Source organism: Ipomoea triloba, chromosome 9, assembly GCF_003576645.1.
Source record: "Ipomoea triloba cultivar NCNSP0323 chromosome 9, ASM357664v1".
In the NCBI taxonomy this organism is placed as follows: domain Eukaryota; kingdom Viridiplantae; phylum Streptophyta; class Magnoliopsida; order Solanales; family Convolvulaceae; genus Ipomoea; species Ipomoea triloba.
The window spans coordinates 31581099-31603380 of NC_044924.1; the positions used below are offsets into that span (position 1 = coordinate 31581099).

The 22282-nt window shown below is 32.3% G+C and overlaps 3 protein-coding genes across 4 annotated transcripts in view; 1 reads left to right on the forward strand and 2 right to left on the reverse strand.

The window, feature by feature from the left end:
* Positions 1-22282, forward strand: part of LOC116031004 (putative pre-16S rRNA nuclease) — a 518904-nt gene that overhangs the window by 313477 nt on the left and 183145 nt on the right. The gene's annotated exons all lie outside the window — the stretch shown is intronic.
* On the reverse strand, positions 1414-6230 carry LOC116030988 (apyrase 2-like). The gene is made up of 10 exons (XM_031273406.1): positions 5556-6230; positions 5270-5398; positions 5099-5155; positions 4868-4960; positions 3369-3574; positions 3053-3144; positions 2377-2594; positions 2055-2247; positions 1825-1936; positions 1414-1736 (listed from the first exon to the last, which is right to left on the reverse strand). The coding sequence occupies exons 1-9, from the start codon at positions 5859-5861 to the stop codon at positions 1830-1832; spliced, it is 1401 nt and encodes a 466-aa protein (XP_031129266.1). The 5' UTR covers positions 5862-6230; the 3' UTR covers positions 1414-1736; positions 1825-1829.
* LOC116031010 lies at positions 8784-9627 on the reverse strand. The gene is made up of 3 exons (XM_031273439.1): positions 9467-9627; positions 9294-9346; positions 8784-9210 (listed from the first exon to the last, which is right to left on the reverse strand). Exons 1-3 carry the CDS (start codon positions 9549-9551, stop codon positions 9046-9048), a joined length of 303 nt encoding a protein of 100 aa, XP_031129299.1. The 5' UTR covers positions 9552-9627; the 3' UTR covers positions 8784-9045.

Genomic DNA, 22282 nt, shown 5'->3' on the forward strand with positions numbered 1-22282 from the left:
AAAATTAATTAATGACATGCGATAACAAGACACTCAAAATTTAGACGATACTCCGACAACCGACGGCTAGCGATGGGCACTGACTTCATCTGAGCAAAAGACCACTGCAATGGTAGTCTTCGCTTAGAGATGACAACCAGTAATTGCCTTTTCCGCCGGAGAAGGTGACACTTCTACGCAAAAGAGGGAGACTAACAAGTCGTCTTCTTCAAAGAGGACAACCGACGATCAACCGTTGGTTGTCGATTGTCAATTTTTTTCTAATTGTTATGATCAATGATAGTCAAGGCAACCAATGGTGGTTAACGACAATTAGTGGCGGTCAATGGGCCTATGTATTGACCTATTTACTATGTTGGAGTGTTTAATTACACTTTTTAAAAGTTTAAGTGACTAATTACATTTTATGTATAAAGGTTGATATCCTATTTAACCATTTTTTTCAATTTAAAAAAAAATATATCTTATATTTAAGAAAGATTATTTCTATCTTAAAATAAAAAAAGTTAAATTATCTGAACGCAGCTTGATCAAACCCACTGTTTCTTCATCTTTTTTTTTTTTTAATCCAATAAAATAGTTATAACATTAGGTGTAGTTTTTTTTATATAGGAAGGTGAAACCCATTTACGACATTAGGTATAGTTTGATCCTAAAAAATAAAGGCGCATGCCATATTGCCCTATTTAGTAAATGGCTATTAACTGATAATTGTTAGCTGATTGGGTTAGAATGTATAAATAATTGATAAAATTAATTGATTGTAGAAAAGTGTTTGGTAAATTAACTGTTAGCTGATAGATGTTTGGTATAATTTTATTTTTTTTCAAAAAGCTAAACAAATAAGTTGTTTTGAACAACTTTTTGAATTTTAACATTTTGGAGTTACAAAAAGTTGCTTAACCAAACACTTATATTGATTTTCTTTAACCAAATCCGATAACTAATAGTGGTCAAATAAATAAAAATTGACTGCTAGGCTAACTATTTTACCAAACAGGACAATCATCCCTCCCACCCATTTATACATAGAAGAATTTTTGGTTTATTTATTTATATAATTTATTCGAATATAGAGTAGAGCTTTTAAATTAAAAAGCAGGCACCTGAGCTATAACTGCTTGTACGGGAAGCTTTGAAGTGTGTACTGAGAATGGAATAAGTGAAGGGTGGAATGGTGGCATACTGGCATTGCTGGAATTTACAGGTTTGCCACCTGGAGCCGGAGCTGATGATTCATTGCAAAATTCAGTAGATTTGATGTTAGGAACTTAAGAAGATGATTGGTACCCAGTAATCAACAAGGTTAATGTTAAACACCTTTTCATTGTGGGGTATCGTCATTTGTTGCTCCACTAGTTTATAATTTATCTGGCATGTGCAAACTCATAGGAGGCATCGAAACCCAGACAGTTCGAATGAATAATCTCTGTATATAAAAAGTGGGTATGTATCTTTAATTTTTCTGGGTTTACAAGAATGCATACATATCTATTCATTCTTCACATGTAACAAAAGTCAGAAGAACCACAAAAGAAAGCTCTCATTATTGATAGGACCTTCAATGCAATGCAATGCTATGCTCCCCTTCTGGCCAGAGCCTCCAGAGAAATAAAATATAGAAAATAGACAGACAGTAGAAAAAGCTCTTCTCTTTGCTTTGTCTCACTCACTGCCAGTCATACAGGAATTGATATTCTTTCCAGGACCAGCAGAACAGAATTGGCTTCTAGAAGCTGCATTCCAAAAATTGCTTACTCTTGATAACTAATAATGCTGTAATTGAATAAGGCTAAATAATCAATCAAGCATTCCTGCAGTTACTTGAATTATGATACAACTTCAAGGGCACTGCCTAATGGCCATGCTGCCTCAACAAACGAATTCTGGTATTCCACTTGTTTTACCAAAGTGATCTCTTGCTGAGGATCAATCCCTGAAAAACAAGCATCAATGCAATTAGTTTAATAACAATAATCCTTTTCCTTCCATGCCCATGGAAATATGATACATCATTTGTGTGCTTCCTGCAAATGCAATGCAATATCACTTACCAAAGCCATCTACAAGCAGAGTGAACTGATAAACAAGATCCATGCACAGGTACGGCAAGTTATCGGCACTAACACTAGTATATTTAGATTTGGCATCCTCAAGTCCAGTTTCACAAGCATCTCGAGCTGCACTCTCAAAATCAGCAGGGCGAACTTTTGCAACAGGAGCAGCAGTTGCATTAATGAAGCCAACCTACATAATATGAATATTGTGATCAGCATGACATAAAACAATGCAGCAAAATTTCCCTACACCATAAGTTAGTATTATAACCCATGAAAATGTATGTACAGAATCATCTTTTCCAGAAGATATATATACCTCTGCAGCCCTGTCAAAGAAGAATGAAGCAACAAAGAGATTCCTCTGACCATCGCCTCCACCGCCATTCCACACTCCACCAAAAGTGCATTTCATGGATGTGCAAATTGACTCATTGACTTTAAGAGCCATAATAGATACATCTCTGCAACTCTTCATGTTTGAACCATAAGGCAAAGGTGATGCAGAGTAAATTGCCCCTCCGTACTTGTATGACCCTTGCATACCACACACTCACATAGTCAATCAATCAATACACTCAATTTACAAAAGAAGATATAAGGGTACAAGATATATCTTCTTTTTGGATAAGGGTACAAGATATAGCTTAATCATTTCATTTTCCTAACCTTCAATGAAGTTAACAATTAAAACAAAAAATGAGATTCAAAACGTGAATTGGAAAACAAATAACTAAATAAAAGTCCATCTCACTAGTGAAAGCCTGTATGCACGGGCATTTGTGTTATCTATGTTCTATGGCACATTGATTTCTCTGCTTGGTTCATGTTGCAGCTTTCAGAGCCAGAACCTAGTATTCTTTTTAATCATTATTTTGCTATATTCTGACTTGCTGGTTAAAATAAAAATAAAATAAAATAAAATAAAAACTATGAACATGTATAAACCCAAAATGCAAAACAGATAGTGCTACCAGTTCATTAGGGAATAGTACCAGAATATCCTGCCAAGATGCAAGGATTGCCAGAGTTTTCTGTGACCTTCAAAATCTCAGCTCGAGCTGCTAGTAATCCATAGTGCAAATAACTGTAATGGAGATGTAAAACATATTATGGAGATAGAAGATACAGATTATTTTAATATAAAGAAAGCATCACTACTCTGGATTAGCAACAATGCATACCCCTTCTAGCAATGTACAAAGACAAGGAAAAGATCAGAAAGTGACAATGGGTACTCTTAAGTTCTAAAGTTCTCTTAATTCTCATTAAGGAACAAAGCATATATTAATTATAGAGAATGAGGCATACCTGTGAACGTAAAGGTAATATTTCCTTCCCTTAAGATACATTTCCTGCACATATTTATCTTCTGGATCTGATAATTTTGGTGCCTTTTGAGCATCTGACTCTGAGATGGCATATGCCATTTGCACAGATCCACCACCAAGGTCAACTACACCAACAGTTTCAGAATATTCTTTACCCAAATTGCCTAGGAGATAGTTAATAGTCACCTGCAGAGATAGATGAAAGTCAAGCAAAAAATCCATAAATTCATCTAGTGATTGTACAATCTATGCTCAAATGGCAGCTTTAAAGTTTACCATGTGGCTGTCACAAAGTGTGGAACTGTGGATGCTAACTACCCAATGGGAATGGATTGCTAAAGGCTAATGGGAAACAGAGACTGGTACTTCCTTCAAAGGACCATCAGTATATTTCTAACTCAACTAAAAAGGAAGACCACTAGCAGAAGGACAAAGAAAAGAATGGCCACAACTTGTCTGAACCCAGTAGTTCTCTTAAAATTCCATAAAGTTACAGAGAAAAACAGGTAATAAGGTATACATTAAACAAATATCCTTGTTCATCATTTATAAAAGAAAAACAGTATATATGTAAATGCACACGTGCACAACAAACACAGATAAATAAATAAATAAATAAATATATATATATATATATATATATATATATATATATAGATGCATAGATAGATACACATCCATTATCAGCACAGCTTATCACCTAAATTTCTAACAGGTAATACCGTAATACCCACCACAGCTGAATCTGAACTAGCCAATCATTTTAAAATAATGTGCCAGTTCACTTTACAACTGTTTGCATTTGCAAAATCTTTTAGGTGAGATTTTTTTTAATAGGTAAGGAAGTGTATTAAAAGTACCAAGGGGTTGCAACCTAGATATACCAAGAATACAGAACACTAGGAAAGGCTCTCCAGTCTCCAAAAATAAACCCCAAGAATTTCCCACCATTGCCCAAAAGAAGACCTATCTGCAGAAAAGCTATACAGGCATCACAACAAACAACCTAATATATATCTTTTAAGCGAGATTAAATCAATGATGCTTTAAGAAATGCCAGCTGTCGTCTTTATTTCATAAAGCATTTATAAAACTACCAAGTGGGTATTTTATTTCATACATAAAGTAATACAAAATTTATCTGTAAACTGAATATCTCATTTTATACAATGGGGAAGGACATTTCATGTAAAACAAAGTTAGGAATAACTAGAATGACTACTTGAAATGAAATGAAAATTGCATAACATACATAGGGACAGTTTTGTAATTAAACAGGTCAATGGTTTTCCATTCATGAAATGGAAGGAATATCCATTTTGGGCCTCAATCATAACTAGGAACTCTTATTATCTCACATACTCATCCTCCAAGCATTTCCCCAAGCTCAAATTCCAAATCAGAAAGGTATCTCCATTTTTTATAAGAGTTCAAAGTACACATTAGCATGTAAAAACTGTAAATATAAAATTAACATACCCACTCATAAGCACCTTCCTGACTTCCATCCAGGACAGTAACCCAATCAGGTTGTGATTTGAGGCTGCTTTTGCTCTTTAAAAAATCCCTCACCTTCATCAATAGAACTTAATTTAATTGATGTAAGAAGCAATAAATTTTGAAGAATAAGGTAGCAAATTAGGATACAAGACACATCCACTAAAAGAAACAATATATAATATTGGACTTGAAAGAAATTAATAGACTTACTGCTTGCAGAATCCTATCAGGGGCATCGCCTTCTAATTGTCTCAAACCTGCAGTTGCCTGTATATACATCCATGTAGGTGTTAAGTGTCAATTACATGTTGAATGGCAACAAAAATCCATTCTCTAGTGTGAGTCAGGAAATTGTTTTTTGAGAAAGTTGTAGTTACTAACCCCAACTCTGACTGGGGTGTTGGGGTGCAAAGGCTGAGGAACTACTGCCTCTGCCTTTTCAAGAAGTGGTTTAATAGAGTTTGCAGCAGCCTCAGGATCAGTTGGATAAGCACTCAAACCTGGTTTTAACTGTGGTATCAAAGTCAATAGAGAGACAGAACAATAATTAATTAATATAAATACAGCTGAACAGAAACCAAATGATTACGAGATTCGAGTAAAATGTAGTTAGAAAGTAATAAAGACAATTTTATAAGCAAGAAAAGCAAAGCACAGTAATAAGTACCTGGTGAAAAAGTTCGAGATTATTGCCGATAGGAACGAGATCGAGGTTCTGGTCAAAACAGAAAACGTGCACTCTACTGCCAGAACTGCCGGCGTCAAATATGACGGCGTACTTGTTAGATCCGAAGTTGGGAGAGAATTTGCGGTTGAGAGAGCCAACGGAATCGGAAGGCGATCGCGATAGAAAGAGCAGGAAAGTTATAAGCAGGAGAGGGAGAGCGATGACGAGGAGGACGCCACGGTATCTGACGATCTTGTCGGAGAGGGAGTCATGCTGGCCGCGGTTGCGCTTGAGTGTCTTCTCCATTTGATCTAGTGGAATGTGCAGCGGTTGTGCCTCCAGGAGCTCAAGGGCCGACGGCGATCGGTGACGGATCTGGCCGTTCCCCGACGAGTCAAGGGCTGGGACCTGGTGGGTATCCTGCACAGACTCCAGCTCTTCAGAGTGGGTTGTGACGCTCTCTACTCTCTCTGGAACGGAACGCAGCTCCACCAACTTCAATCCGGCAATGCCCACTGTTGCCGTCGGGATCCAACACTGCAGACTCCTACACCACCAAATGAAATATGCGCAATTTAGCGGGAGACACGCTGGGGGAATTATCACACTAACTGCAAGTTTAAAAATGTTTGAGATTTCGCCTAACCGGTGTTTACTTTTCTTACAACCAAAAGGAAAAAGGAAAGTAGGAAACTTTCAAATGCTAATCATAAAATTTTAAATTCGAGTTATTGGTAATTTAATTTAATTTTTTTGCCAAATGTAATCTAAATTAATTTAATTATTTGCAATTTTTTCTGATTAGAATTACAAGATAGTGTGTATATTAAGGTAGCATTTGTATATTTTTTAAGTTAATGCATGCCATCTGAACACAAAGTGCTTGACAGATTACAATATTAATAACTAATAAAATGACGATTAGTTTCAAGGAGATTCTAAATTATGAAATATTCATCATACTTCTTTGGTGGTTGAGGATCAAAATACCATTTTGGTATCAATTTGTGTACAAATAATAGGCACGCAACAATTGTCATATTGAAAATAAAAATAATAATCATCATAATAATAATAATAACTATGTCCATTTTGGTATTTATACTATTTATTCATTTTCAGCTCTTATTAATACTACTAGTATTTTGTACGCGCCATGCGCGAAAATTCATGCCCAATATTTTTTTTTTGAAACAAATTCATGCCCAATATTAAAACATTAATAAATACAAATGATTAAAATTTATAATTCGAATTATATATACATAAATAATATATATATTTTATACACACACATACATGATTTACCATTCATAGAAATTTAATTAAAATATAATCAACCATTAAATTAATTATATAATGATTTTAATAAAATGATAATTAAAGAATAGGAAAAAGATATGGTAGATATAGGTGTATGGTAATAATGATGTAGTTAAAAGTAACGGTGTTATAACGGTGTAAGGGTAATTTTGTATAATAAGAATGTAGTATGGATAATTTTGTCTAATAACATTGAAGTGTACAACATTTAAAGTAAAATGTATACATTTATTAGCATACAAAACAAGGGACATAAATCAAGAATATAACATTGATTGAGACTTATTAAGTTTTTAGAAAACACTACAATTGAATTTCACAATAATTATATATTTTTATTATTACAAATTAAAATTTAAATTTTCACTTTATTCTCACATTATTTTTCTCTCATAATTGTTTTTCACTTAATTCACTCATTGCAACTAATCCCCGCGTAAATGATGTTAGGCATTGGGTTTGGATTTTGGAAGGACGTCAATTAATTGATGCTATTAAAATCAACGACTGCACTGCAAATTTGACAAAAGAAATTAATTTGTGCTTGGCATCCTCAACCATAAACTAATTCTTCACTACTTTAGTACTTCCATATACATACTAATTTAATAATTTGACTCTCTGTATGGAATTGAATAGCATTTTTTATTACTACTTTTAGATATATAAGAATAATAATTTCCTGCCACCCTAAATTGATTAATATAAAAATTTGTATAATAAATCATTTATTTAAGTCATTAATTTTTCATTAACTGAATACATTATGGCATGTTTAGTATGCACTTGGAATTCCTTTCCAATGAAATTTTGTAACAACAAAAAATCTATTGTTTAGTTAGAGGTGAATTACAATTCCAACCATGAGATTAAAACTTCTATGCCCCACCCCCACCCCCACCCCCTCCACCCCAAGGAATTTGAATTCCACAGCATATGAGAAAGGAAGTAAAACAAATAGATAATTGAAAATTTCACCCTTTATTATTATTATTATTATCTAAAAACATAATAAATGTGAATGAAGGTTATACCCTCATTTATGTCCCTTTTTTCCGTTAAGTTTCTTTGTACGTTATGCTATAAAAGTTGTACTACATAATATTTTGGACAAATGTAACCCTATCGTTATAACTTCCGTTATCTTTTCCACTATTTTTACTATGCACATGCATCCACCATATATTTTCTTATCTCCTTCAATAATAATAATAATAATATATACACATTAAATATTAGAGTTATATGTTAGTTATTTTTTAAAATATAAATATCCAATATATAAAAATATTTTACATTATTATTATTATTATTTACTATATTAAAATTTAAATAAATTTAAAATTTTAATACAAAATACTAATATTGGGCACCTATTTTTTGCGCATTACGCAAAGAAAAACTAGTTATTATTATACAAGAGCATTTTAATATTTATGTAACTTCTTCCCTTTTAATTCTCAATAATTTTATTCATGTATAACAAACAATAAAATTTAAATTTCTACTTTATTATCACCTTATTCTTTTCTCACAAGATTGCAATTTTTTTCTCCATTAATTCCCTCATTCCACACAGCATTACAATTCTTTTTTCCATTAATTCCCTCGTTCCAACTAAACACCCCGTAAATGAAATGGATGAAGCAATATTTATACACATACTTATCACATGAGACGATAATGTTGCATAAAACTCACTCGTGTTTTTTTCATTACAAAGTTTGATATCAAATTTGAACAATGAATTACTATTATATGGTGATAAATTTCTCTTGAATAATGTTTAGCAATACTTTTTTTTTTTTTTTTTTGAAACAATGTTTACCAATACTTCAATTTCAAATTAATTAAAACTCAACATTGATATCAAATCTCTAAAATAATTATAATATACAGATTAGGTTTCTGAAAGAATAAGAAGATATAGATAGTATACACGGGGGGATACACAACTATGCAATCACTTTGTATGAGTATATTACAGACTACAGAGTATATAGTATGATTTTTAATAGCACAAATCATTAAAAAAAAAAGGATAATTTTTCCAATTAAACAGGTGAAACGGATATAATCTGAGGGGTAACCCGTAAGAGACAGGATCCAGCTCTGATCTAAATCTATCTTTATCTTACAACGGATGACAGATGGATCAACTCTGATCTTAATCATTGTTTCCGGGAGGGTTTGGATCATGGCGGGTGTTGGCGCCGGTGCCGGAATAATCCTCTTCCTCCGCACCCATTCGTCTTGTACTTAGCAGCCACACCGACTCATCGTCTTCTTCCAACTTCAGCCCCCTCTGCGAACTCACATCCACCCTGCTCGCCTGCCGTACACGTTCGATCGATCGCCCAATTCAACTCACAAAATAAACAATAAATCAAATTTGAAGCGGAGGATATAACCAACCTTGTCTACGAAGTTGAGGACCGCTTTAGGGTTACCAATTTGTTCAACACTTGCTGCAAAACAAAAATTAACGAGAAAAGGGAAATGATCGATCACATAGGAATGAAGAATTATACAATATAATATAATTAGCTTAGGAAAATTCGATCGATCTCGATATCAATATGATATACCTGATGCATGTGGAGTAGCAAGAGAAGAGAGAAACAGGGAGAAAGCAAGGATAGTGAGTAGCAGGAGCAGTTTGCAGAGCTCCATGTATGGTATATGCAACTGGCGAGTGGCGATTCGATCGAGCTGGCCTGCTGTAAGGTGAAGGTACTTAATATTTATACAGATCAAGGTAGAGAGAAAAAGTAATATAACAGCCTCATCTTTTTATTTATTTATTTTTTAAATTTCTTTAATAACTGGGATTTCCGTCTTCCATAAGGAATTTGCCTCAAGTCAAATCGAGTCATTTTAGGGTGTGTTTGGAAACCAGGAAAATGATTTCTGGAAAATGAGTTATTTTCCAGAAAATATTTTCTTTTCCGGTGTTTGGCTGCAATCCAGAAAACTGCCTTAGCGTGTTTGGTTCATTTTCCGGAAAATGAACAAAATGATATAATTAAGCATTTTAATTTAGATCTTTTTTCATTATTAATCTGTTTTCATATAATTAAGCACTATGAACTCTGCTCAAATCCAAGAATCAAGACAGCTACTTTTCACAGAAAATTATGCAATTAAAGATTGCAAAATCAAACTGAACAAGGAAATTCATAGGCTGAAGATGAAGATGGGTTTTCGTCTGAAGGAGATTCATAAGCACTATGATTCATAGATTGCAAAATCAAACTGAACAAGGAAATTATGCAAAGAGATTCCAAATTATAACCAAATGAACCTCAAATTGCCTTGAAAATAGCTTCTTGCGGAGGATTTGGTTCGGAATCGAAGATGAAGATGGGTTTTCGTTATCAAAGTAATTCATAGGCTGGGTTCTTCTTAGGAACATGCGATAGTTTCTGTTTAGGAGATTCAGGCCAGATGCAGAGTTTCAGGCGATGGTTCATTATAGCCACAACCCAGATGCAGAGTTTCAGGCCGAGAAGAATGAAACGGAGGGGATGCTCGGTTACGAAGAAGGGGTCGCTACCTTTCTTTTCCGGCTCCGGCTCCGGCTCCGGCTCCGGTGAGACTTGTGAGAGAGTGAGAGACGACAGATTTGTGAGGAGAGAGTGAGTGATGGAGAGATAGCGATGGCGAGAAGACTTCTCGGACGGGTTAGAAACGTGAAGGAGATTGGAAAATGACTTCCCCATCATTTTCCATAGAAACAAGGGTATTTTGCTTTGACTAGGAAAATGTTTTTCTTTGACTTTAACTTTTCATGAGTTACCAAACACAAGAAATCCGGAAAATGATTTCCAGAAATCATTTTCCGGGTTTCCAAACACACCCTTAGTTTCAAAAGTTAATATCAAATTGCACACTTCTGCGCGTATAAGAAATCCACACATATTCATACTTATAGCAAAAATCGAACTCACCTTACTTTTAGAAGCAATTCTCAAGTGAGACTTTTTATTTACTAACCCAATAACACTACAATCTAATCTTGTGTTGTGTTTGGGCGGTTATATTATTGATTTCAGCTAATTATGAAAACTCTACTTAATAGGGAATAACCAAATAAGTCTCAACTGATTTAGGAAAAGTCAATTGCACTCTTGAATTAAAAAAGAAAATTCATAAAAAAGAGCAATTAGAACATTTTTACATGTTAGGTTGATGTGACTTCCACAATTTTCTTTACAATACATGGATGCCGCATACACAATTTTAACTTTTAATTTTTTTATTTAAATAAAATTAAAGAAAATTATAAGTTATGTTAACATAGAATCCATGTATACAAATAAAATTACACGTGAAAGTCATGTCAACATAGCTAAAGTTAATGTACAAATAAAAATGCTCTATTACTTTTTTAAAAAAGAGTTTGATGATTAATATATAGCTGTTTGTAGGTTACATGTGCAATTAACTTTTTTTTTTAAATAATAATAATTTGAGAGTTCATCGGGTCTTTCCCCCTATTTTTTATTTTAAAATTTCTTGTAATATAAAAGTAACACTGCAAATAACTTTAAAAATTGTTGAACACGAGTTCATTATTTGTTGGATAATTCATACTCATGTTTATTGGTTCATTTATCTTGTAATGGTAAACATTGTATATTTAACTTTTTGAAATGAGAGTAATTATTTTTAAAATCATTTAAAAAAAAATATGGTGATAGTTTATCCTTATCCATAGAAGGTAAACAGAGTGCACGATGGCCTAACGTTGTAGAAAAGTGCTTTGTTGCCTAACTTATTTTGTGGATATCACAACATGCGGTACCGCACTTCCGCCAATGGTATCTTCTTCTTCTTCTTTTTTGGTAATTCATCGGGTCTTTCTTCGTCCGTTTAATGGTTCGGATCCACCTGAATTTACTCCGAGAGGTACAAGAACTGGCCCAGGGATAGGGGTGTTAGCGAACAGAGCTTTAGACAAACTGCTCATGTTCAAGCTCGGTAAGAGTTCGTTTATGTTCGTTTGTTAAGGTAAACGAACATTAACAAACAAAATTTAGAGCTCGGTTAATAAACGAACAATGTCTGAACAGTGGTAAGCTCGTTTGCTAAGTGTTCGCGAACAAGCTCGTTTGTGTTCGTTTAGTAGTGTTCGTGAACAAGTTCGGTTGTGTTCGTTTAGTCATGTTCGCGAACAAGCTCGTTTAATGTTCGTTTAATAATATTCGCAAACATGTTTACAAACATACAAATTGTTCATGAACGTAGATTATTTATTGTTCACGAACAAATTGTGTTCATGAACATGTGCATGTGTTTTGTTATTAAATGTTCACGAATGTGTTCTTGAACGTAAATGAACACGTTTGTGAACGTGTTTGTTAACACGTTCGTGAACGTGTTCGTTAACGTTAACGAATATGTTCGTGAACGTGTTCGCGAACGTTAACGAACACGAACAGCCTCCGTTCGTTTATGTTTGGTTCGTTAACAACCCTACCTAGGGAGAATCGTCACTTGTGGAATCGAACCCGGGTTCTCCACAAATTCTTTCCCACAGAGAGAGTTCACTTGTCACTTGAGCTACCCCCACTACAAGAAAAATGCTCATAGACAACGGTTTTTAACCGTTGTCTATAAGGTAAAATTTCTGTTGTTGAAGCCGGTGTTGTTGTAAGTCCCGCGCAAAGACAACAGTTTTTAACCGTTGTCTTTTCTAGAAAAGACAACGGTTAAAAACAGTTGTCTATTGAGTGTTGTTGAAGCCGGTGTTGTTGAAAGTCACGCACATAGACAACGGTTTTTAACCGTTGTCTTTTCTAGAAAAGACAACGATTAAAAACCGTTGTCTATTGAGTGTTGTTGAAGCCGGTGTTGTTGTAAGTCCCGTGCAAAGACAACGGGTTTTAACCGTTGTCTTTTCATGAAAAGACAACAGCTAAAAACCGTTGTCTATTGATGAGTGTTGTTGAAACCGGTGTTGTTGTAAGTCCCGCACAACGACAACGCTTTTTAACCGTTGTCTTTTCTTCAAATGACAACGATTAAAATTGTTGTTGAAACTAGTTTTGTCAAAACACCAAATTAATTATTTGATAAATTTTTACAAACGCTACATTTAACAACATTTGCATATAGCATTTTGAGAAAAAATATAATTTTTTTCAAAACACCTCTAATTAATAAAATTAGTTTAAAAAACGTTGAAGGTGAGGGTTGAACCCTCAATGGGATTTGACAATCATAGAGCCTTGAGGTTCCTTAAACAGGAGCCTCAAGGCTCTATTCCCACTTTTCCCACCGATGTGGGACGGTGGGAAAAGTGGGAATATACAAGGAAGCAGCAAATTGCTGCTTCCTTGTTTCTTTTTCTTGTTTTTTTTTTTTAAAATTTTATTTTGATTTTGATTTTATATAAATATTATTATTAAAGTTAATTCTATTTTTTGTCCTAGATTTATATGCGACAGTTCACTTTAGTCCTTTTTTTATGAGAACATTCACTTTTGGTCCTAGTATTATATTATTATTGTGACATGACTATTTTTAGTCATCTATCAATAAAAATTAAATAACTTAAATGTCGTTAAATATAAAGGGATTTCGGTCTTTAATTATAAATTTTTCAAAAAAAAATAAACATAAAAAATATAGTGGGTCAACCTATTACACGATGTTGTTTATTATTATTATTATTATTATTATTATTATTATTATTATTATTATTATTATTATTATTCAACCTTCATGTTATTATTATTATTATTATTATTATTATTATTATTATTATTATTATTATACCCTTTTAGGTCATTTTACATGTTAATCGCTAACTTAAACAACTAATTTTATCAAATATTTTTTTTACAAAACGTTAATATATATTATCCGTTAGTCAAACCCGCTAATACAATTCGTTGGTTAAATAAAACCGTTGTCTAAATAAAAAACAGGTGCACATGCAAAGACAATTATTTTTATAAATTGTTGTCTTTGAAGTGTTGTCTATTAAAGTGCGCTTAAAGACAATACACAAACGACAACGGTTAAATAAAACCATTGTCTTTAAAAAAAATAAACACTCAAAGACAACGATTTTAAAAAATCACAACGATTTTAAAAAATCGTTGTCTTTGTAGTGTTGTGTATTCAAGTGCACTTAAAGACAACACATGAATGACAATGGTTACATAAAACCATTGTTTAATTAAAAAAAAAACGAATGCACCTAGACAACGGTTTTAAAAAACTGTTGTCTTTGAAGTGTTGTGTATTAAAATGCATTTAATAACAACACACCAACAACAACGGCTAAATAAAATCGTTGTCTTTACAAAAAAATAAACGCCCAAAGACAACGGTTTTAAAATACCGTTGTCTTTGTAGTGTTGTGTATTCAAGTGCACTTAAAGACAACACATGAATGACAATGGTTACATAAAACCATTGTTTAATTAAAAAAAAAAACGAATGCACCTAGACAACGGTTTTAAAAAACTGTTGTCTTTGAAGTGTTGTGTATTAAAATGCATTTAATAACAACACACCAACAACAACGGCTAAATAAAATCGTTGTCTTTACAAAAAAATAAACGCCCAAAGACAACGGTTTTAAAATACCGTTGTCTTTGTAGTGTTGTGTATTCAAGTGCACTTAAAGACAACACACCAACGACAACGGTTACATAAAACTGTTGTCTGTTTTTTTTTTTTAAATGCACAGACAACGGTTTTTAAAAATCGTTATCTTTGCGGTGTTGTCTTTTGACAAAATGCACAAAGACAACACACTAAAGACAACGGTTCAGTAAAAACCGTTGTCTTTGATAAAAGTGTTGCGTCAAAGACAACGGTTTTGTCCAAAAGTGTTGTCTTTTACACAAAAGACAACACTTTTGTCAAAAACTGTTGTCTTTTTAGTGTTGTCTATGTGCATTTTTCTTGTAGTGCCCATTGAAAAATTAGAAAAATAATTTTTAAAAAATTATTTTTTGAAAAATGACTTATTTTTCAAAAAAATATTTTTCTTTATAGTGTTTGGTTGTATTTCAAAAAATGTATTGGTGTTTTAATTTATTTGTCAGAAAATGAGCAGAATTGTATAAGTAAACATCAGTTTCATAAGAAATATTTGTGTTATTTATATATAAAAAAAAATCAAAACAATAATTTTTCATTAAAAGAAGAAGAAGAAGGAGCCGACTTCAAACTGATTTTCGATGAATGCTAGTTTTTTGGTTTCCGTTGGAGACAAGGTTTAATATGGTTTCCGTCGGAAACCATATATTTTTGGTTCCTATCAGGAACTCCGATTTCCGACGTAAACAATTGATGCGAGTTTGATGGAGAAGGTTATGATAAAAATGAATTCTTCAAAGAAAAGGAAGTCATTTTCTAAAAAATTGACTTGGTTTTCCTTTGACCGGAAATTGATTTATATTGACTTTAGTATTTTCCCCCTTTCCAAACATTAAAACCCTGAAAAATAATTTATAGTATAAACGCAACCTTAATTCCAAAGCATATATTACTTTTGATTTTATTTTGTTGCAAAAGGACAGGTTCATTATTTGTATATATTCGAGTCTTTATTAGTTTTCTTTATAGTGAAACGGTAAACATCCAGTTTCATGATGAGCACTGTTTATCAAACTCTTAAGATTTTTCAAGTACTAGTAAACCCGATTAAATCTTCATTGATGATTTGCATAAATTCTCTCTGTAGATGAATCACCAAGTTAAGCCATTTATCTTCAAGGCTGCAGGCTACCTTAGCAAGCAAGTCAAATTTTAACTAGGACTATCCATCAAGACACATTCACATAAGTAATATACTTTATGCATATTAATAATGAACATTATGCATATAAATAATGAATTTTGTTTTATTGATATTGAATTTTTAAGTAGAGAGGTAGGGTGTGCTAAACAAGTACATATATGTTCTACAGATAATGAATCTCATGTATAATAGAAACGAGTTTAAATTTCTAGAATGTACATAATTAAATAATCAATTTTCAATCAATTTATACATATTCAAATAATGAATCTTATGCATATACCATCAAGTTGTTTTCATACTATTTTGTACATATTCAAATAATGAATATTATGTTTAAAACAATGTATTTTATGTATAAAAATAATATAATATACATATAGAAAATAATATATTTTATACATAAAAACAATGTACTATATGCATGGCTCATCTTATAAGTGGTGAGTGACAGAGTGAGAAATTAGTTGATTCTTTAATAATTTATAAAACTAAAGTTTTTTAAAATTTGTCTTAAGTGTAGCTAATAAAAAATAATTATTATNAAATCGCGCAAAGACAACGGTTTTAAAAAACCGTTGTCTTTGTAGTGTTGTGTATTCAAGTGCACTTAAAGACAACACACCAACGACAACGGTTACATAAAACTGTTGTCTGTTTTTTTTTTTTAAATGCACAGACAACGGTTTTTAAAAATCGTTATCTTTGCGGTGTTGTCTTTTGACAAAATGCACAAAGACAACACACTAAAGACAACGGTTCAGTAAAAACCGTTGTCTTTGATAAAAGTGTTGCGTCAAAGACAACGGTTTTGTCCAAAAGTGTTGTCTTTTACACAAAAGACAACACTTTTGTCAAAAACTGTTGTCTTTTTAGTGTTGTCTATGTGCATTTTTCTTGTAGTGCCCATTGAAAAATTAGAAAAATAATTTTTAAAAAATTATTTTTTGAAAAATGACTTATTTTTCAAAAAAATATTTTTCTTTATAGTGTTTGGTTGTATTTCAAAAAATGTATTGGTGTTTTAATTTATTTGTCAGAAAATGAGCAGAATTGTATAAGTAAACATCAGTTTCATAAGAAATATTTGTGTTATTTATATATAAAAAAAAATCAAAACAATAATTTTTCATTAAAAGAAGAAGAAGAAGGAGCCGACTTCAAACTGATTTTCGATGAATGCTAGTTTTTTGGTTTCCGTTGGAGACAAGGTTTAATATGGTTTCCGTCGGAAACCATATATTTTTGGTTCCTATCAGGAACTCCGATTTCCGACGTAAACAATTGATGCGAGTTTGATGGAGAAGGTTATGATAAAAATGAATTCTTCAAAGAAAAGGAAGTCATTTTCTAAAAAATTGACTTGGTTTTCCTTTGACCGGAAATTGATTTATATTGACTTTAGTATTTTCCCCCTTTCCAAACATTAAAACCCTGAAAAATAATTTATAGTATAAACGCAACCTTAATTCCAAAGCATATATTACTTTTGATTTTATTTTGTTGCAAAAGGACAGGTTCATTATTTGTATATATTCGAGTCTTTATTAGTTTTCTTTATAGTGAAACGGTAAACATCCAGTTTCATGATGAGCACTGTTTATCAAACTCTTAAGATTTTTCAAGTACTAGTAAACCCGATTAAATCTTCATTGATGATTTGCATAAATTCTCTCTGTAGATGAATCACCAAGTTAAGCCATTTATCTTCAAGGCTGCAGGCTACCTTAGCAAGCAAGTCAAATTTTAACTAGGACTATCCATCAAGACACATTCACATAAGTAATATACTTTATGCATATTAATAATGAACATTATGCATATAAATAATGAATTTTGTTTTATTGATATTGAATTTTTAAGTAGAGAGGTAGGGTGTGCTAAACAAGTACATATATGTTCTACAGATAATGAATCTCATGTATAATAGAAACGAGTTTAAATTTCTAGAATGTACATAATTAAATAATCAATTTTCAATCAATTTATACATATTCAAATAATGAATCTTATGCATATACCATCAAGTTGTTTTCATACTATTTTGTACATATTCAAATAATGAATATTATGTTTAAAACAATGTATTTTATGTATAAAAATAATATAATATACATATAGAAAATAATATATTTTATACATAAAAACAATGTACTATATGCATGGCTCATCTTATAAGTGGTGAGTGACAGAGTGAGAAATTAGTTGATTCTTTAATAATTTATAAAACTAAAGTTTTTTAAAATTTGTCTTAAGTGTAGCTAATAAAAAATAATTATTATAGAGGTAGGAAATATTTTCTCGTCACATAGAAGGGAGTGAGTTCGAGTCTCAGTGGAGGCGACTGTTAACTTTTGTGCTTTAATAAATTGAAAAAGTAGTTATGAACAGATACTACATTATTGTCAGTAATACTAAAAAAAAAGTTGTAATAAATCCGAGGCATGCAAGCAGGCATCTTGGAGTCACGAGATGAGCAATAGACCCAATAGAAGTAATAACAAACGTACATGATTTTTATAAAAGGCTAATAATGATCCTACATTGGACACTTGGATTTTAGGATGATGGTCCCAACAGTCTGCTGGGCGGTGCAAAATGCCAACCCATGCTTTCATAATTATTTGACCCATTACATTCCTCCTTCCAAAAAGTGCATTTTTTCTTTTACATCCTCAATAAGTTTGACAGGTATGGGCGTATGGCATGATTGGTAAATGGCGGATTAGCCCATCACTACCCGCTAATTGGTAGTCACTGATAGTCGGCAAATTATGTTGTGGACCCAGGTCCACTTTGGACCTGGGTCCAAAACTACGTCGTTTTTATCTTTTTTTTTTTAATTAGTAAACATATTGCTGAATATAGAGTTGTACAAAAATGTGTGAATATAGAGGTTTCAAAGTGTGAATGTAGAGTATAGGAATAGTAAANATATAGAGGTTTCAAAGTGTGAATGTAGAGTATAGGAATAGTAAATGTACACTTATGATTGTGTGAATGTAGAATTGCCTAGAAATGTGTGAATGTGGAGGTTTCAAATTGTGAATATAGAGTATAGAAATCGTGAATGTAGAGTTATGCATGTGTGAATCTGTAATAGAGTTAAGAAGTTCTAGCAACTTGTAGCCCTGTAATGTGAGAATGTGAAGTTCTCTAGTTGTGAATATAGAGAATAGGACCTGTGAATATAGAGTTTTGAATGTGTGAATGCATAATAGTGGTAATATAATTACTAAACATATAATCTTGTAATGTGTGAATGTGGAGGTTTCAAATTGTGAATATAGAGTATAGAAATCGTGAATGTAGAGTTATGCATGTGTGAATCTGTAATAGAGTTAAGAAGTTCTAGCAACTTATAGCCCTGTAATGTGTGAATGTGAAGTTCTCAAGTTGTGAATATAGAGTATAGGATCTGTAAATATAGAGTTTTGAATGTGTGAATGCATAATAGTGGTAATATAATTACTAAACATATAATCTTGTAATGTGTGAATGTGGAGTTTACAAAGTGTGAATGTAGAGTATCATATAATTCTGTAATGTGTGAATGTGGAGTTTACAAAGTGTGAATGTAGAGTATCATATAATTCTGTAATGTGTGAATGTGGAGTTTACAAAGTGTGAATGTAGAGTATAGTGTATGTGAATGTAGAGTTTACAAAGTGTGAATGTAGAGTATAGTGTATGTGAATGTAGAGTTTACAAAGTGTGAATGTAGAGTATAGTGTATGTGAATGTAGACCCAGGTCCACCTTGCAAGGTGGACCTGGGTCCACGGCATAACAATTGCTGATAGTCAAACAAGATCTTAATTTTAGAGATAATTAAGTTTGGATTGCCAAGATCTTGTGATCTAGTGGTATCCAATTGCACTCCAATAAGAATGGAGTGAGTTTGAATTTTAGTGGAGGCGATACTGCATTGTAATAGAGTTAATAGTAGTACTAAAAATAATAATAATTAAGTTTGGGTTTGGACTCTTTGTGGACGACTCAGGAGTCAGGACTAAGCTCGGAATTTTTATTTATTTTATATAAAATAATTACTCCATTTTTTTTGTTTGAAATAAAATTTAACCCACAGATATCATAGTTAACAATCATGGTTATTTATAATTAAAGAACTTCAACTTTTTGATACAATAATGCCAATTTATATACACACACATACATTAATCTCTAGATTAAAAATGTTAAACGAATTGTATAAAATTTGATAACTTATAAATATTATAAAATGCATTATAAAGTTGATTTGATTTTTAGTCACTAAAATATGTTAGATTGATAAATTAAAAATTTTATATTAAGGGGTGTAAACGAGCCGAGCCGAGCCGAGCCCGAGCCTAGGGGTGCTCGAACTCGAGCTCGACTCAAAACATGAGAGCTCGAGCTTGGCTTGAGTTCGATCGAGCTCAAAAAATGAAGCTCGAGCTCGGCTCGATTGTTCAAACTCGAGCCGATATCGACTTGTCATGGCTCGAATTAAGCTCGAGTTCGAGCTCGAACTTGACTTATTTAACTTTGTGCATCAATTAATAATAATAATTGTTGTACCTATACATTAATAATAATAATAATAATAATAATAATAATAATAATAATAATACATCAAAATAACTGTAAAATCATCCCACACACTTGAGGTCTTTTTTCTCTTGTTTGTTTGAAACTCTTGTAGGCTTGTTGTTTCTTCATTTTGTTGTGTATCATGAATTTATAAAAGACTTCTAATTTGAGTTTGTTCTTAATATTTAGAAACATTAAGATGTATACGTATCGTCAATAACTTAGAGGAATCAAAACGCGTATAGTTGGATATCTAATATGCAATAATTAACTATTAACAAGTAAATGTAAGGTTTCACATACAGAATGTATAGATATTATGTTGAAAAAAAAAACATTATCTAAGAAAAAAAAGTTAAAAACATTATCTAAATGTAAGGTTTCACATACAAATTAAAATGTGTAAATCAGGACACCGGGTGACACATAATACTCATTACCTCAAAACATAAATTGTTTATTAAATGCACCCATGTCACCATATACAAATATACGGAGTATTAGTTATTGTCCACTCATTACCTCAAAACATAAATTGTTTATTAAATGCACCCATGTCACCATATACAAATATACGGAGTATTAGTTATTGTCCACATGTCAGCTAAAATAAAATGTCTAACTAAACAATTAAAAGCGATAACGAATCATAGTTCACATGCAATTACCATTTAGTGAACTTGCTCAGTAGAAGTACTCCCTCTGTCCCATTTTATTTGTCCTACTTATTATTTATTGGTCAAACGAACTATTTATTCTTTGTTTATTTTCTTTATTATTTTTACTTATTTTTAAATTTAATTTTTTGTGTTTAATAGTACTTTTGATGTAATTTCTAAATATATAAATTTTGTATATTAATATTAAATTTAATATTATGAAAAATTGAATTAAAAATAACTCTAATCAAGCCTCGTTAATCGAACCAGACACATAAAATGGGACGGAGGGAGTATTATTTAATACTCCGTATAAAATTTTTACCAACCACCCACTAGCATACTCCTCCTGTTTCATATAAAATGATATGAAACTCAATATATAAGGGTGTGTTTGGTTGGTGGGTTTAGGTATAAGGAATATGTATGAAAGTGATTGCTTGTGTTTGGTTGATAGGTTTTGTGAATGCTACTATGGGTTTGGAACAACCCATTAATGAGAAAACCAATACCCTTATTAAATAAGGGTTTCATCTCCCTTCATCCTTTCTTCCCCAACTATTAATAATCATTCCTATTCCATCCAACTACCAAACATGCTAAATACTTATACTAAAACCCATTACCATTACCAAGTATTTGATACCCATTCCGGTTCCGATTCCCATGTGCGAACCAAACGCACCCTAAATTAATGAGTTGAATATTACAGTAATGTTAGTGTTAATATGAACAATATGGTCATACCATGAAGATATAGATTCGATTTAATTGAAACATGTGCTCCATCTCAACTAAAAGTTTAAGCGCTCAACACGCCCCCTCAGGCGACCAAACCGATCTCCTTCTCTGATCTAGTCGAAGGCGGTCGGTTTGGTCGCCTTCTCCGGCGACCTGTTGGTCACGCCGTCATCGATTTTTCCTTGGGGGTTACTGGAACTTCGTCGGAGTTCTGCCGGTGCACTAATAACTTGCTATTACAAGTCATCCACCAAAAAAAAACTTGGGGTGTGTTTGGTTCGCACATGGGAATCGGAATCGGTATGGGTATCAAATACTTGGTAAGAGTAATGGGTTTTGGTGAAAGTATTTTGCATGTTTGGTAGTAGGGTGGAATGAGAATGATTATTAATAGTTGGGGAAGAAATGAGGAAGGGAAATGAAACCCTTATTTCATTAGGGTATGGGTTTTCCCATTAATGGGGTATTCCAAACCCATAGTAGTATTTAAAAAACCTATTAACCAAACAATAACAATCACTTTGATACTCATATCTTATGCCTAAACCCACCAATCAAACACACCCTTGATATTACAAGTCATCAAATCGATTTTTGGGCATTGATGTGCTAAATTAATATGTTAATGTGCCTAATTGTAACTTTTAAAAGTTTAGAGCCTATTTG